The sequence below is a fragment of the Plasmodium malariae genome (assembly GCF_900090045.1).
Source record: "Plasmodium malariae genome assembly, chromosome: 14".
Classification (NCBI taxonomy): Eukaryota; Apicomplexa; class Aconoidasida; order Haemosporida; family Plasmodiidae; genus Plasmodium; species Plasmodium malariae.
In genome coordinates, this window is record NC_041788.1 from 3,132,557 (window position 1) to 3,149,201 (window position 16,645).

At 23.4% G+C, this 16,645-nt stretch overlaps 4 protein-coding genes across 4 annotated transcripts; 3 read left to right on the forward strand and 1 right to left on the reverse strand.

Annotated features, from left to right (window-relative positions):
* Positions 1 to 1,422: 1,422 nt before the first annotated feature.
* PmUG01_14076600 (conserved Plasmodium protein, unknown function) lies at positions 1,423 to 2,871 on the forward strand (the record flags this gene model as incomplete). The annotated part of the gene is made up of 1 exon (XM_029008362.1): positions 1,423 to 2,871. One exon carries the CDS (start codon positions 1,423 to 1,425, stop codon positions 2,869 to 2,871), a length of 1,449 nt encoding a protein of 482 aa, XP_028864659.1.
* Positions 2,872 to 4,042: 1,171 nt separating this feature from the next.
* Positions 4,043 to 6,642, reverse strand: SNF7 (vacuolar-sorting protein SNF7, putative; the record flags this gene model as incomplete). The annotated part of the gene is made up of 8 exons (XM_029008363.1): positions 4,043 to 4,087; positions 4,466 to 4,527; positions 4,697 to 4,732; positions 4,820 to 4,877; positions 5,125 to 5,233; positions 5,798 to 6,024; positions 6,301 to 6,387; positions 6,577 to 6,642. 8 exons carry the CDS (start codon positions 6,640 to 6,642, stop codon positions 4,043 to 4,045), a joined length of 690 nt encoding a protein of 229 aa, XP_028864660.1.
* Positions 6,643 to 10,376: 3,734 nt separating this feature from the next.
* Positions 10,377 to 11,673, forward strand: PmUG01_14076800 (translation initiation factor SUI1, putative; the record flags this gene model as incomplete). The annotated part of the gene is made up of 3 exons (XM_029008364.1): positions 10,377 to 10,476; positions 11,029 to 11,129; positions 11,527 to 11,673. The coding sequence occupies 3 exons, from the start codon at positions 10,377 to 10,379 to the stop codon at positions 11,671 to 11,673; spliced, it is 348 nt and encodes a 115-aa protein (XP_028864661.1).
* A 3,474-nt stretch (positions 11,674 to 15,147) lies between these two features.
* On the forward strand, positions 15,148 to 16,413 carry PmUG01_14076900 (ubiquitin-conjugating enzyme E2, putative; the record flags this gene model as incomplete). The annotated part of the gene is made up of 1 exon (XM_029008365.1): positions 15,148 to 16,413. One exon carries the CDS (start codon positions 15,148 to 15,150, stop codon positions 16,411 to 16,413), a length of 1,266 nt encoding a protein of 421 aa, XP_028864662.1.
* Positions 16,414 to 16,645: the final 232 nt, after the last annotated feature.

The following is a 16,645-nucleotide window of genomic DNA, read 5'->3' on the forward strand; positions in this document are numbered from 1 at the left end:
ATGACAGATAAATAAAATAATGAGTAAAATGACAGATAAATAAAATAATGAGTAAAATAACAAACAAATAAAATAAAAAAATAAAAAAATATAACAAAATAAAAAAATATAACAAAATAAAGTAGAATAAAATAAAAAGAATAACTCCTTGAATTTATATATAAAAAGAAAAACGTATTTTTGTTGGCCTTTTTCATTCACTCCTTAGATTATTTGTATCACAAATTTAGATTTGTTCTATAATATTTTTTCTTTTTTTACCAAATTTTTTTTAATCTTTTATAATTATACAAAAAATATATCTAAAATATATGTAAGGTATATCTAAAATATATGTAAGGTATATCTAAAATATATGTAAGGTATATCTAAAATATATGTAAGGTATATCTAAAATATATGTAAGGTATATCTAAAACATATGTAATGTATATCTAAAATATATGTAATGTATATCTAAAATATATGTAAGGTAAATTTAAAATATATGTAAGATATACCCAAAATTTATTTGAAATTTATCTTAAATTTTTATGAATATATGAATTACTATGACATAAATGCCCAAAGAGTTTTTCAAAAAAAAAGGTTCTAAAAATTAAATAGTCATTATATATATGGTTTAAAATTAAAGAAAATATACACAATCATATAAATATATCTTCCTTTTTTTTTTTTTTTTTTGATTTTCTATTTAAAATAATACATCAAATAATGTAATTTACATCTTGAATTATGTTCGACTCATTTTAATAATTATTGTAGGATAAATAAAATTTCTTTATAAATTATTATATACCTAAATTTAGTCTATTATGATATATTAAAGACGTATATATATTGAGCTTTTTCCTCATAATATATGTATACTCGTATATATGCATACTGCTTTAAGCGAACTGCCTTTATTTAACAAATTTAATAAAGCGTATTTTAAATATTGAAGCGTCAAAAAAAAAAAAAAATAATAAGCATATTCAAGTTTGCACAAATATAAATATACCAAAGTACATAAGTCAGGTATGCCCACATGCAAGTACATATGTTATGCACATATATATATATATATATATATATATATATATATATATATATATATATATATGTACATATATTTATGTAAATATATGCATGTAAATGTATGCCTATTTACGAGAACTTATGGTAAGAACCAATAAAAAAACCTATCAGAGCAAAACGAATGAATGACTGACTTCAAACATAAAAAGAAAAAAAAATATACTTTTGCAAATACTATCATGTGTAGGAGGTGTTGGGATTATTAGGTGTAATATTAATGGTATAATTAGAACAATCCTCTTTTTTGTCTGTTCTTTTTTTTTTTATTTTGTCTATTTTTTTTTTGAAAAGTCAACAAAATTAATCCAGAGGTGTAAACATTTATTTTGGCTATAAGTCAAAATGCCAAGAGCACGGTCATTTGGCAGTACATGTTGTTATTATGATGATAATACGAATAAACACTCATTTTTGAAAAGTAAAAGGAGTGAGAATGCCATAAACATAAAGCGTGAAATAGAACAGTGTGAGAAGGAACATGTAAGCTTTAGGAAAGAAATTAGTAAATTCATAGATAGTATAAAGAAGGAAAATAGATCAAATATGGCGAATACGCCAAATGAGGCAAATACTCCAAATAAGGCAAAAGAGTCAATTAACACTAATGATAAGAGCTCCGACGGGACGGGAAGGAATAATGGACACTTGACTAACTCCAGTAAAAAGAATTTTTTTCTATTTTATAAAAATAAATTAAATAGATTTCAAAAAGATAATAGTAAATCTAAAGAAAACAAAAGTAAAATTCCATTAACAGCAAATAAGGAGGAATTGTTAAAAAATGCAGAAAACCTTACCCTTCTGCACGATGAAAACGTTTCTATTGTAAAGGGAAATACAAAAATTCATATGCTTTATAAAAATAATAAAATATTAACCCCTATAATTTTTAGTTTAAATGAAAAGAGAGAAGCAGGAAACAGCAGCGAAACAGAGACATCAAGTTTATATAAGAAAAAATTAAAAATAGATAGTGGGTTAAGTACAAACGAATTTTGCGAGAGTACTTGTCTTAATAGCAATATTGATCTTTTCGATAAAAAAGGATATGATAATAATTATACCTTAAAAGAAGATGAAGAAATGTGTAGTAAAGTAAATAAGAAATCATATGAACAAGTAAAGAATAAAAATGAAAAGATAAATAAAAAATTAAGAAAAAAGGATTCAATTGATTCAACAACAATTATTGACATTTTTATAAAAAATATTGAAGAAGACGAATGTCAAAGTAGAGAAAAAAAAAAAAAAAAAAATACAGATAGAAAAAATATTGATTTTTCATCGATGTTCTCACTATACAATTATAACAACTATGATTCTTATTTGTTAGACTCTGAAAATTTTGAAAACTATAAAATGATAACAAGCAAAAATAAAGATGATTTTGCCGATAATGATGTACAAAACATACTATTTGAGTATGAAAAGCTAGTTAAAGGTAATAGAAAAATTCTTGTATTACTATTTTGCATATTTAATAAACTAAAAATAATTGATAGCTGTAAAGATGTCAATAGAAAAATTGAAAAAGGAATAAGAATATACATACATGAAGTAAAAAATATTGTAAAAAATTATGAAGAATTTTTCACAAATCAGGATAATAAAAATACACAGAAATTGCATTATTATTTTAAAAGAAACGAAATAGTGTTATTAAAAAATATACTGCTTTGTATTATCGATCTTATGTCTAAAATCAAGTATGAATGCAGAGTTTTTAAAAAAGAGGTACAAAAGGAAATTCGCCAAGTGGAAGAGGTTATTTATAATGCAAATTTGATATAAAGATTACGTCATCTTGTTATAATCGAGTTGAACCGTTCAACTGTTTTACAACTTCTGTAACAAGAAAAAAAAAAAAAAAATTAACCATACTTTACAGGTGCGGAAGAGCATAAAAATTTAAGTGAGATATTCCAGCGTTTCATAAACATTGATCATTATTGTTTTACATTTTTATAATTCAAAATTTTTAATTTTTTTTTACACACTGGATAAAAGTTTTAGTAAACCACTTTTTTATTAATAATACTCGTAACCGGATGTCGTGTCTGATTTGGTTGCTCAGCTGTTCGAGTGTAAATGTGTAAATAAACATAAGCACATACTTATAAATACCCAAGTGAACTAATGAGCTATTTTTAATTTACCGCAAATATGTTCGATTAGTCCACTTCAACGTTCCAACACTTGCAAACACAAGTTTTATGATAAAAAAATTATCTTTACTTGGTATATTATATTATATTTTATTATATCATATTATTTTATTCTATTTTTTACGTATGTGCATTCTTTCTCAGAGAGCTAGTATGAAGAATAATAGTATAAATAAGAAAACACTTAAATGTGAGTACGCTGTAGACGGAAAAACATCCTCTTGATGTACGAATAACATTTTTGTATAATCAATGCATATGATTTTTTAAAACAAACAAAATACAAACAGGTAAAATAAGCACAATATTATGTGTTTTAATATATGGCTAATAATTTCAAAAAAAAAAAAAAAAAATTTTAATTATTGTCCCATATATATAAAAAAAAAAAAAAAAAAAAAGAACAGAAAAGATAAAGAAAACGAGAAAGGGGAAAATATATAAAAAAGAAAAAGAATAAACATTATAAATTCCGCATTATACACTGTACATTAAACGTTAAAACAAAACGAAAAATTACAGAGAGAAATGCTCATGTAAGAATAACGTGGTAGCACAATAAAAAGGGAAGGAGGAGTTGGCTAACTACTAATTAAAATTATTTTAATATATATGGCTTATAAGAAAATGCACATGAAGTAAGTGTGTGAATATACGAATTATTATATAACACTTTTTTTTTTTTTTTGTATTATATAGATTTATGTTTATTTATATTTCAAAAAAAAAAAAAAAAAAAAAAAAGAAAATATCAAATTGTTCGATGTATTATTCTTCAATAATGCAAAAATTTTAAGTTACGTCATTTCTCCAATTAGCTCTTTTAATTCTTCGTCATCAGACTAAAAATAAACATAAAAATGGAGGTATCTCTTTTCCATAATGGACTTATGACAAACAAATATATAACCATATATATATGTAAACATAGCTGTATATACAAATGAACATATACGTGCGGAAATATTTGTATACAAAGATATGTATACGCAGATTTGTACACCCAGGTTTACACACCTAGGTTTGCACACCCAGGTTTACACACCCAAGTTTACACACCCAAGTTTACACACCCAAGTTTACACACCCAGGTTTGAGCACATAGATTTGCGCGCATATAATTGTATACGCCAATTCGTACAGACAAAAACGCACTAATTCGCTAATTTGCAAATTGTTGAATTCACAAATTAGCACTTTTGACAAATTATTTATTTTACCTCTTCGTTGTTTTTTGATACCCTTACTTCTTCACTGCTTTTCACTTGCAAAACTTCCTTGTCTGTAAATGAAAAATTACGTGTACATTTGTAAAATACGTTAATAATATACGATTATAAATAAAAAAAAAAAAAAAAAAAAAAAAAAGTGCAGTAGAGAGTTGGTGTTATGAAGAGGGGAGTAGTGTTGTGAGGAGAAGTCCAGAGAGGTGAACAAATTTTCATCCATACCTTTTGGCATTTCTGGTATTTTATTAACTTTGGCACCTAATAAAAAAAAAAAAAAAATTAAATAAAATATGTTTCATGAATAAACAATATATATTATTGCACAGTAAGTTAAAAGTAAGTTACTGAGTTTTTCTTCCAAGCTTTGTTCCTTTAGTAAATTAAGTTCTTTGTCTATTTCATCCTATGGTAACAGTTACAACAATATCGAAAATAATATTGGAAATGATAATGAAATAAAAAATGTGGTTAACATGTAAATTAGCTACCTCCCTTATGGGCATTTCATTAACTCAAAAATAAAATAAAACAAAATGAAACAAAATAAAACAAAATATAAGCAAAATACGAGCAAAATAAAAGAAAAATATAACAAAATATAAAAAAATAAAAAGAAAAAGTTGCTCATAATTTTTTTTAAAGATAATTACATCATCCACGTTATTTAATAAGTTGAAACTTAGGACTTGATTTATTTCTTCTTGAATATCTTTGTTCTCTTGTATAGTGTCTATAATTTTTTCTACTTTTTGAGTATTTCTGTAATTATTAAAAAATATATATAAATAAAAATTTAAAAACAAATAATAACACAGTTAATTTATATATTTTCCAAAAATAAAATCTTATATGATCCATTTTGTCTCAATATAATATGTGGAGGAAAAATGTATCACTAAATACTCTCATAAAATCATATATATAAATAATGTCATTCATTAATATGCTCGTAATTTTTTATTTGTTTTTCTCATATATTGTTTCAATTGTTGTCTACATATATGCCGCTTTGTTTTGAATTTCTTGGTTTTGTTTCTCTATACATGCACATATTTATTTAAGTACACGCTGTGCACACATATACACATGTAATAATTTGTTTATGTACCTATATACGTATCTATATAAGTATCCATATACGTATGTATATATGTATGTATATAAGTATCCATATACGTATGTATATATGTATGTATATAAATATCCATATACGTATTTATATATGTATATATGTATCCATATATGTATGCGCATAATCACGTATCATGGATAACAAAATGCATAACAGAATACAAATATTTCTTAGTAACATATTTTGCATACATTTCATTGTTAAATTTTTTGTGGGTATTGGCTGCATATGATAACGCATTAACAGCAATTTTATGTAAATGCATATTTTCTAAGTTTATCATATTGTCTTCTAGAGTTAATTTATTATTTAGGATGTTTTCTATTTCTTGTTCATATAATTTTTTTCTTTTCAGTAATATTTTCGCATTGTTCATTTGATTTTGTTCTACTTTCTGCTTTGCTTCAATTTCCAATTGCTAAAAGGATTAACGAGGAAAACAACAAAATGCATAAAATATTTTCTTCATTGTACATTCATTGATCAAATAAAAAAGTAGGAAAATTTTAATTAGCTTTCAATCAAATATTATATATTTATATTTTTTTGGATGCGCGAGAAAAATGTACATATTAATGCTAAGATATGCAAGGCATTAGCACATTATTTTATTATTATTATTATTATTATTGTAATTGTTATTATTGTTTTCTTCTTTTTTATCGTTTTTTCCCTTATATATTTTCATGATTACCTTAATTTTTTTTTCGACTTGCACCTGCTTCTTTTCTAAAGCATCAATTGCTTCTCTGTTTTTTAAAATAGCTTTGTATACATCATCCTAGGTGAATAAAGGTAAAAGCAAACACAAAAATGATAGTGAAATTTGGAAAATCACAAGAACTTATATATATATACTTGTAAATGTATATATATGTACATATGTTCATATATATATATATATATATATATATATATATATACGTATGTTTATATATATACGTGTGCATACAAATAAAAGAAGACTTACGTTTTTCTTTTTTTTGTCATCAATGCATTCAGAACTATTTTTCTTTTTACAGAACCAAAATCTCATTTTAAAAAAAAGAATGAACAATTCTTAGCACTACAAAAATAATGAATATGTATTGGGGTTGAAAATGCGACAGGAAATTAAAAAAGAAAAAAAAAAAAAAAAACATGCATTAAAAAACTCGTAATTTATTTCTTTTTCAATCGTTGCAAACAAAACTCTCTAGCTTTTATATATAATTGTTTTGAGAATAAATTTTATATTTTATTACTTTCACATTTTATAAATAAATACAATAGTAATGCGCATGATTTCAGTATGTATGCTCATTAAAAAAATATTTGGAGTCTTGCATTAGTTTATCGTTACATTCCTTTGCATAAAGAGTTTAAAAAAAAAAAAAAAATTTATATAAATAAAAAAAGGCATAATTTTGTAGTAATCTTTGATTTGTTTTGTTATGTTTTGTTATGTTTTATTTTGTTTTGTTATGTTTCGTTATGCTTCGTTATGCTTCGTTATGCTTCGTTATGCTTCGTTATGCTTCGTTATGCTTCGTTATGTTTAGTTATATTTAGTTATGTGTAGTTATATTTTGTTTTCCTTTTTTTTTTCCTTTTTTTTTTAACTTTTGAACTGTTAAGTAAATGTTTTGTATTTTTTTTACACACTGAATTAAATTTGTTGTGTTTAATAGATTTTTTTTTTTTTTTTGATTTTTTAATAATTGTTATGCTATTTACATGTGTATATTTTTAATTTTATAAGTATTTTTTTGTTGTAATTTTTCGTTTTAAGTTGAAAGAACTAACTTTTGTTATTTGTACTTTACGTGTACAGGGATCTACTGATGTATCCAGTATATAAATATACCTATGTACATTTTAAAATAGGGCCTAATAGCAACTTGCATGTTATGGTTATTATAACAAAGGAACATTTTTAGTTTTTTGTAACACCGTATCATTTTATACACTAGATTTAAGAACACCTAGAGTACGGTACGGAGAAAATTATGGAAGTGTTGAAATGGTTCAGCGATTTTAGCTGTTTGAACGATTTGCTATATTATAGCATAATATAATTTGAGGAACATACACATATATATATGCGTACACATACATATAGCACATTTTTAATGTTGCAAAACATTCTTTCTAGTTGAACAATAAGTTGAAACATATTAGACTTTTTTTTTTCGTTATTACTTAACAAGTGAACAAGATATATTCTTAAATTATGAAATATATGAAAAAGACTTATACTCTTATTTTTATATTACATTTTGTAATTTAAATCCATACCCTTTAAGACAGCATATATAAGAACGAAAAAAAAACAAAAAAAGGAAAAAGAATAAATACTACATAATAATATCTTGTACGAGATATATAAAAAACGTTTTGCTTTTAAAAATTAAAATGAACTTTAATATTTACAGAATTAATAGGCTTTATAAAACATACAAATATATAATATTTTTATTAACACGTACGGCTATATAGTACTGTGTATGTTTATATTTTCATATAATATATCATTTGATTGCTTAATATTTTTTTCCTGTCTTTTACTGTAATGCAACCGAACTGTTAAAGCTTTTTTATTGGAAAAAAAAAAAAAAAAAATTCACTCTATGGTTGTTGAAATTTTTTTTTTTATCAATTAATCATTAAAAGACACAAATGAAGAACAGAAAATTTTTTCGTTTAGTTTATACAGTATTACAGAAAATATACCTTACTACCAATGGCTTATGCCTATAATATATATGAACATAAAAAGCAAAACAGTTTTGTTGTATATCTTTGCAAGCAATATGTGCAGAAAAGAATTCTTACAAAAACAAAAAAATACATGTTCCGTTATAAAGAACAGCATAATAAATATATATATATTAAACAAATTTGCGTGTATTTATCGCATACCCCTTTGTGATACATAATTTGCTATTTCATATATCATATTGTATATTTTCAAGCTACATAACTACATAACATAGTATTTTTTTTATTTATTCTAGCTAAATAAATTTAAATAAATTATTGCAGAATTTTAAATTGGCTATTTATGTACAAACATACATATTACATATATGATTTTTTTTTTTTTTTTTTCCATTTTTTGACCTACTCATATTTTTTCTTGCAGTTGAGCTTTATGTGCCTTACGAAATGTTTATATATACATATATATATATATATAAATATACATACAAAGAGCATAAAAAAATATAAAAATTTTAATTTTTGTATGTATTTTTACTTAAACTGCACATGCTACTATAATTCTGTAAAAAAAAAAAGAAAAACTAAAACTACAAATTTGAATGTATTTTTTTCTTTTAAGTGTTCTGCGCAAAAAGGTAAATTTTTAAACTTCCAATTATAACTCAAAATTGAATAACAAATAAACATATATATATATATATATGTACAAGTATTTTTCGTTATATTTTTTTGTGTGCATAATTGATGAGGTATTTATTTAAAAATATATTATATGTTATATATATGTATATACACTAAAATGTATATAAAAAAATAAATACAGAAAGTACATGTTCATAATATATTATATATGTACATAAAAGTATATTAAAAAAAAAAAAAATAGCACTTCTAATTAATGCATTAAAAAATTTCTCATTTACAAATACTTAAAATTAAACAAGAAATTAATAAAATGATAATTTTTAAAAATAATATTTTGTTCAATTAAAACAATTTAAATGGTATTTATACTCATGTATAAAAATAGAGCAATACGCATAAAAATATATAGTAAGTACAAATATATGTTTACATATAAAAAATATATATATTTTGTCATAACATATATATATATATATATATATATATATATGTATATAATATATATATATAATATATTCGTAAAATGTTACTATAATATTATATGTATATTATATATATAAGTTTACATGTATATTACATATATATTGTTATAGTATTTATAATATTAATTTATTGTTATATATATTTTACTAATTTATATATAAAATTACATACGCATTAACTCCAATTTTTTTTTTTTTTTTTATATGACATGCTATAAAAAGAAAATTTAAGCAGCAATTTTGCAATTTGCAATTGCAGTTCGCAATTTTTTTTTTTTTTTTTTTTTGTCGACCATCGAGCATGCAAAAAAAAATTTTAATTCATTCATATGTACATATATATGTATATAAAGTTATAAAAAAAAAAAAAAAAAATTCGATTAACAATATATATACAGAATTAAAAAAAAAAAAGAATTAATGAATTATTCATTTAATTTAAAAAAAAAAAATTTTTAATTTTAAAAACAAAAAAGCTAAATTGAAAAAATTTATAGATGAATAAAAATATTTTATTCAAAAAATAAATTATATAATTTTATTTTAAAAAATAAAAGAATTTTTAAATGAATAATTATCGCATTCGTTAAAATTTTATTACTCGTATAATTTTATCATTTTCAAAACTTTTCTTCTTTCAGATATAATAAATATATATATATATATCTAATTATATATATAATAATAAAACTGAATAATATTAATATAACATTTATTGTATATATACATATATATATATATAGATTTATAACATAATAACGTACATTCTTATACTGTTTTTTTTTTTTTTTTTTTCAAAAAAATTATAAAAAAAAAGATTATAACAAAATATAAAATATTTATCAGATCTGCTGAACTTTTTGTATTTTTTCTTCTTGAAAAATTCTTATTTAAAAAAAAAAAAAAAATTATATTTTTTAATCGTCTTAATTAAAGCTTGATGAACCTCGCTATACAGAATCTTGGTATTAATGACCCCTTTACAAATGAAAATATTGTCGATAAGGGGAATGGTAAATCCAACACGACGAATTTAATACGTAAGTGCTCCATATATGTTTCTTAGCTTTTCTATGTAATATAATATATATGTAGTTTAGTATATTATTGCTTCAGTAGTTATAGTAACTGTATATACGTACTTATCAAATATATACATATATTATTATACATACATATATATATGTATAAATATTTATTGTTATATATTTATGTATATATATAATGTACATAAATGTAATATATATATATATATATATATATATAATATATATATATACGTACATTGCATTGTGGAAGTTTTGAAGCACGCGAAATTTGGCGTTACTGCTTTAATTGCGCATTTTTAAGTATGATTATGAGAATTTTTTTTTTTTTATTTGGAATGTGATTTATATGAATTTTACTTTATAATTTGTTAAGTACAATTATAATATGTGTTATAGAAAAAAGAAAAATGAGTACAAATTGATTAGTGCTTAGTTTGCATCATTTAAAGCCTTTTCACATCGTGTGGTATATGCTACCATTTTACATATATTATATGTGAAACTATTTACATGTTGTAACGATTTATTTTTTTTTTATTACAGATATTAGAAATCAACAAAGAAATGGTCGAAAAAGTGTTACTACAGTACAAGGATTAGGAAAAACGTATGACTTGAAAAAGATGGTCAGAGCCTTAAAAAAGGTAATAATAATTTAATAATATGCGAAATTTTTGCATTTCACGTTTATACATATGTATTTATAATATTGTTATGCGAATATGTACATATATGTGTACACATTTTCGTTCATTTATTTTACTTCGTATTTGAGCCTACATCATTGTGTGTTACGTGTATATATGTAGTAATAAAATACGTGTGCAAAATTGCATAAATATATAAATATATATATATATATATATATATATTATATATATATATACATACATTGTAATATACATATTATATATTTTGGGATGCTTGCAATTTACGTACTGTGTGCAAAAGCGTCTGCTCCTGTATACGTAACTAAAAATTATGAACATTTTCTAACAGTATATGTATTCACTCTTTTTTTTTTTTTTTTGTTTTGTTTAGGAATTTAATTGTAATGGAACAATAATAGAAGATATTGAACATGGTTCAATTATTCAACTTCAGGGTGATAAAAGAAGTAACGTTAAAGATTTCTTAATACGAGAAGGAATTTGCGCAGTTGATCATATACGTATACATGGTGCTTGAGTTTTATGCAAAGCAAAAAAAAAAAAAAAAAAAAAAAAAAAAAAATAAGTCACCTTTTTTATACATCATATATACATATATATATAATAATGTTATTTACAAAACTATATATTCACAAAATAGTACAAAAAAAAAAAAAAAAAAAATTCAAAACAACAAAACAGCAAAATAGCAAACAAAAAAAAAAATATATAATAAAAAGTTAATAAAATGAGATGAAAAGAAAGAATGAATAAGGAGAATACGAAGAAAAATAAGGATGCAAAGAAGGAGTTTGAAAATATTAACGACAACTAATTGTATAACTCATAACGGTTGAGTCTGCTCACTCGCTTGCAGTTAATTACTTTGTTTAAGAAAAAGCAAAAAAAAGGAAGACAGCATTATATATTATATATTATATATATATATATATGTATGAATATCATTTTACAGCTTTATGTAAGTTTTTTCTCCCAAGAAATGTTGTGTATCATGATATGAACAAATGAATGTGCTATGCTGTTAATTATATTTTATATATTTTTTGATTAATTAAAAAGAAAAAAAATATATAGTTTTTTTAACATATATATTATTTTGCTAATACGCAAATACACACATATACACGCACGCAGTAGTAGTAGTAGTAGTAGTAGTAGTATATATATGAAATATACCTAATATTATATATATATTTATATATATATATATTGATATATATATATATGTATGTATATGCATATATATATAAAGATATGGGTAGATTGATATATATATTATACAATATATTGCATGCAAATATTTTTCCGGTTTTTTTTTTTTTTTTTCGCCCTTTTTTTTTTATTTGCATAAAGGACAATTAATATATACATACACACTTATATAGTAGTATAACATGTTCAATTGTATGTAATGAATTGCACAAGAAAAGATAAAAATGTTTTAAGAATTTTTTTTACAATATGATTGCAAAAAGAATAGGTTTAAGAAAATAAAAATGAATAGAAGAAACAAACAACTTAATGCAATAAGTTTTATATGCAATAGAAAAAATTTGAGAGAATATATGATAAATGTAGTAGTGATAGTAGTAGTAGTAGTTATGTAAGAAGTATGCAAAGAATGTGTACACAGGAGAGAAAAATATATGTATATATATACGTATCTGATTGTATATATGAATGAATGGTTTTTATAAGATATATTTATACGTATTATTATAACTCTCATTTAAGACAGTTTTATATGTAAGTAGAATTATACTTTTTGTACAATATTTAACATGATTTTTTTTTTTTTATTCCTTTATTACATTATCGTGATTATTATGCTTCATGTAAACTTTATGAGTTATTTTATGCATAACAATATGAAAAGAGAAAAACATTAACGACATAATTGAAAGAACGCTTTTAATTAAGAAGGGTGTATACAAATAAAAAGATTTTATAACAGGATTAATAATGTATAGCTAATAATAAAAGCGTACATACTAGTATGTGGGTGTTTGGGTGTGCATGTGTTAAAGAAAAGGAAAGAACACTAAAAACTTAACACCCACCGCAAAATGGTTAATATATATATATATCAGATGCTATGAAATTTCTTTTAATTTTTTTTAAAAGCTCTAGAGAAAAACTACATCCTTTAATAGGAAAAGGCAGTAAGTTTATTTGGTAAGTGCACTTCCGAAACAAAATTATTCAATGGTATTCCATTTTACCTTGTCTTATTTTTTGCACTTCCGATGAGTTATTCTTTTGTTCACATTTAGACACGCAGCAAACGTAAGTTTATCGCAAAAATGGGAATTGATAAATTTGTTCTTTTGGTTTTTTCCTTAGTTTTTCCTTTTTTGGTTTTTCCTTTTCTGGTTTTTCTTTTTTTTTTTTTCTTTTTCTTTTTTTCTTTTTCTTTTTCTCTCCTTTTTTTTTTTTTTTTTTTTTGCTGTAATATATTCGCTTTTGTTAACAATTAAAATACTTCAAAATGTGATGTAATATGTAATAATTTGGTTCGAAAAAAAATCTTAACAAAATAGAAATTATTTATAAAGTTGTTTGAAGGTAGGAAATAACACTCTGTTCCAAAAGTGTGCATTTAGTCTATTGTCTGAACAACTTTTAAAATCAGTAATTTTGTTTTATTTTATTTTATTTTATTTTATTTATTTTTATTTCATTTTTATTTCATTTTTATTTCATTTATATATATATATATATTTTTTTTTTTTTGGAACTTACGTTTAAACGCATTTTTTTATTGGTTATGTGAGGAAGCAGAAAGATTAATAAAAAAAAAATTGGTGTTATTTTCCTCAATTCCTTATATTTATCTTTTCAAAATTAGAAATCATAATCATGTTTTGAACAAATCACAAAGTTAGCTTTTAAAAATATTATTTTTTATTATAGTATTAAATGATATAATAAATTAGATGAATATTTTAAAATAAAAAAAAAATATTTTTTTTTTCGTTGTTCGAATGGTAAAATACGGTAGATGATTTTTGCAGAAAATTATAAATGCTAAAAAGGAGGGTTATTATTTTTAATGTAGTTATTTTAGGTGTAGAAATTTATTCACGTTGGCTATTCTCTTGGTCATGCGTTTAATCATGTGTTTCGTTATTTCGCTTGGTCATGCGTTTGGTTATTCGTTTTGATTATTCAGTTTTTCCACCTTTGCTTTATCATTTTTATTTTTACACTTTTTGATCTGCCATTTTTACGCCTTTCATTTTTACCACTTTACCTTTTTGTTGTTTGCCGGTGTGTGAAGAACTAACTTTTTGTCCCTTTTACGAAGCGAAAAGAAAAAGAAAAAAAATAAGAGAAAATTGGTTGAACGATGAAGAGAAGATTTACATGTACTTGTAAGAAGAATTTTATGTGCAATGTAGGAATTTAAAAAGGTAAAAAAAAAAAAAAATTATGTTATACTGTGATATATTATTTTGTCCAATTGTGTAATGTGTTGTTTTGATATATTTTCTTCTCTGGATATGTGTATATGTTATTTCACTAACAGTCATATGTATGTTCACATCAACGCGCACATACAATGCTCTTACGTACATACCAAAATGAGCGCGCACTATAAATACTCATATACAGATATGCACACACATATATATTACAAATGTATGTTTGTACACACATGCTATCCGTTTTCTTGTTTTAACGAACTCCCATTTATTCGCTTCAAAAATGATGCAAAAAACAATACCCCAATATATATAATTGTAATAGGCAAAAAAATTACAAGAAAAAAGTAGCTTATTTTATTTTATTTTTTTTTTTTTTTCTCACATTCAGCATTTCGTAAAAGGTATAACATAACAAGTATTTTTTATGCATATTTTTTTACGAGGGAAAAGGAAAAAGCTGCATAATATACTAAAGGCAGTTAAATTCAAGCAATGCGCTATACATTTTATGATTTGTGATGCCTATATTGTAATTAGGAAATAAAAAAAAATACGATACAAAGATGTGGTATGATAATGTTCGAATCCCAGAAGAAGAAGGGGTGAGTAAATTACTAGTTGGAAAAACCTTTGCATATTTTCCGAAATATGCATATGATGAAAATGAGGAGGTGAATGAACTGAAAAAGGGTAGAAGAAGAATTGGTGAAATGAGGAACAGTGAGTATATGACAGACATTGAAAAAGTGAACAGTGTTGCTAATGAGAACAGTGCTGCTAACACAAACAGTATTGCTAATATGAACAGCGTTGATAGAATTGACAGTGGTATCAGTGCTAACAATACGGAAAGAGTGAACAATACGGAAAGAGTGAACAACATGGAAAGTATGGACAACATGGGAAGTATGGACAACATGGGAAGTATGGACAACATGGGAAGTATGGACAACATGGGAAGTATGGACAACATGGAAAATTTAGACAATATACGATTTAAGAATAAAGAATATACTCTAATTCCACAGCGGTTGGGACGAACAATATTACCTTTGAATCCTGAACTTTTAGCTCAGTCAACCCTAGAACAAGAAGTTATAGATGGTTACTTAAGTGAGATACATAATAATGTACACAAATATTCTATATTGACAGAATATTCATTTCTCATGAATGAAATTCCAAAAAGTTTTTACTGTTTACCACAACATGATGATTTATTCATCTGGGATGTGTTTATTATTTTATATTCGACAATATATAAAAAAGGAAAATTTAAAATACAAATAAGATTAGGTGAAAATTATCCACATACTATTCCAGAGGTATATTTCTTAACTCCTGTTTTTCATCCTTTAATAAATCCACAAACAGGGAAATTAAATTTGGGTACACAACTAAATAATTGGGAACCAAGTTCTCATTATATGTCTCTCTTGTTTTTATATATTAAGAATATATTTTATTTACAAGATGAATATACTAAAGACATAGTTGAAAACGAAGAAGCTTATATTTTATTGAATAATAATAAAGAAACGTTTTTGAAAAAAGTGCAAGAATGTGTGAACCATTCTAATGATGATATACTGCTTTTTAATAAAATCGATAAGTCCATGTTTAACTTTGATAAAGATATGAATAATGAACATATAACCGTTAAATTGGAAAGCATAATGAAAGATCAACTGTGCAACAAAAAGGCAGAGGCGTTTATCCACTGGTTACTCAATGAGTACTCCTTTGAAACTACGCAAAAGGAGGGGGCATCTTTGTGTACAATGAACAAAAGCAACAGTGAAGACGATAAAGGTGAAAATCGAACTTAAAACGTAAAAAAGTTAGAAAAAGTGCAGTTGATCAGATATTAGCAAACATAAAAAAAAAAAAAAATAAAATAAAAATAAATACACAGGTAAACAGATAAACAGGTAAATAAATAATAGATCAATGAATAAATAGATACGCGAAAAGATAAATAAATTAATAAAAATGGAACACTATATCAATGGCATCACTGTATTGGAGAAGAATTGAAAAAAGGAAGGAAAAATTAAATCA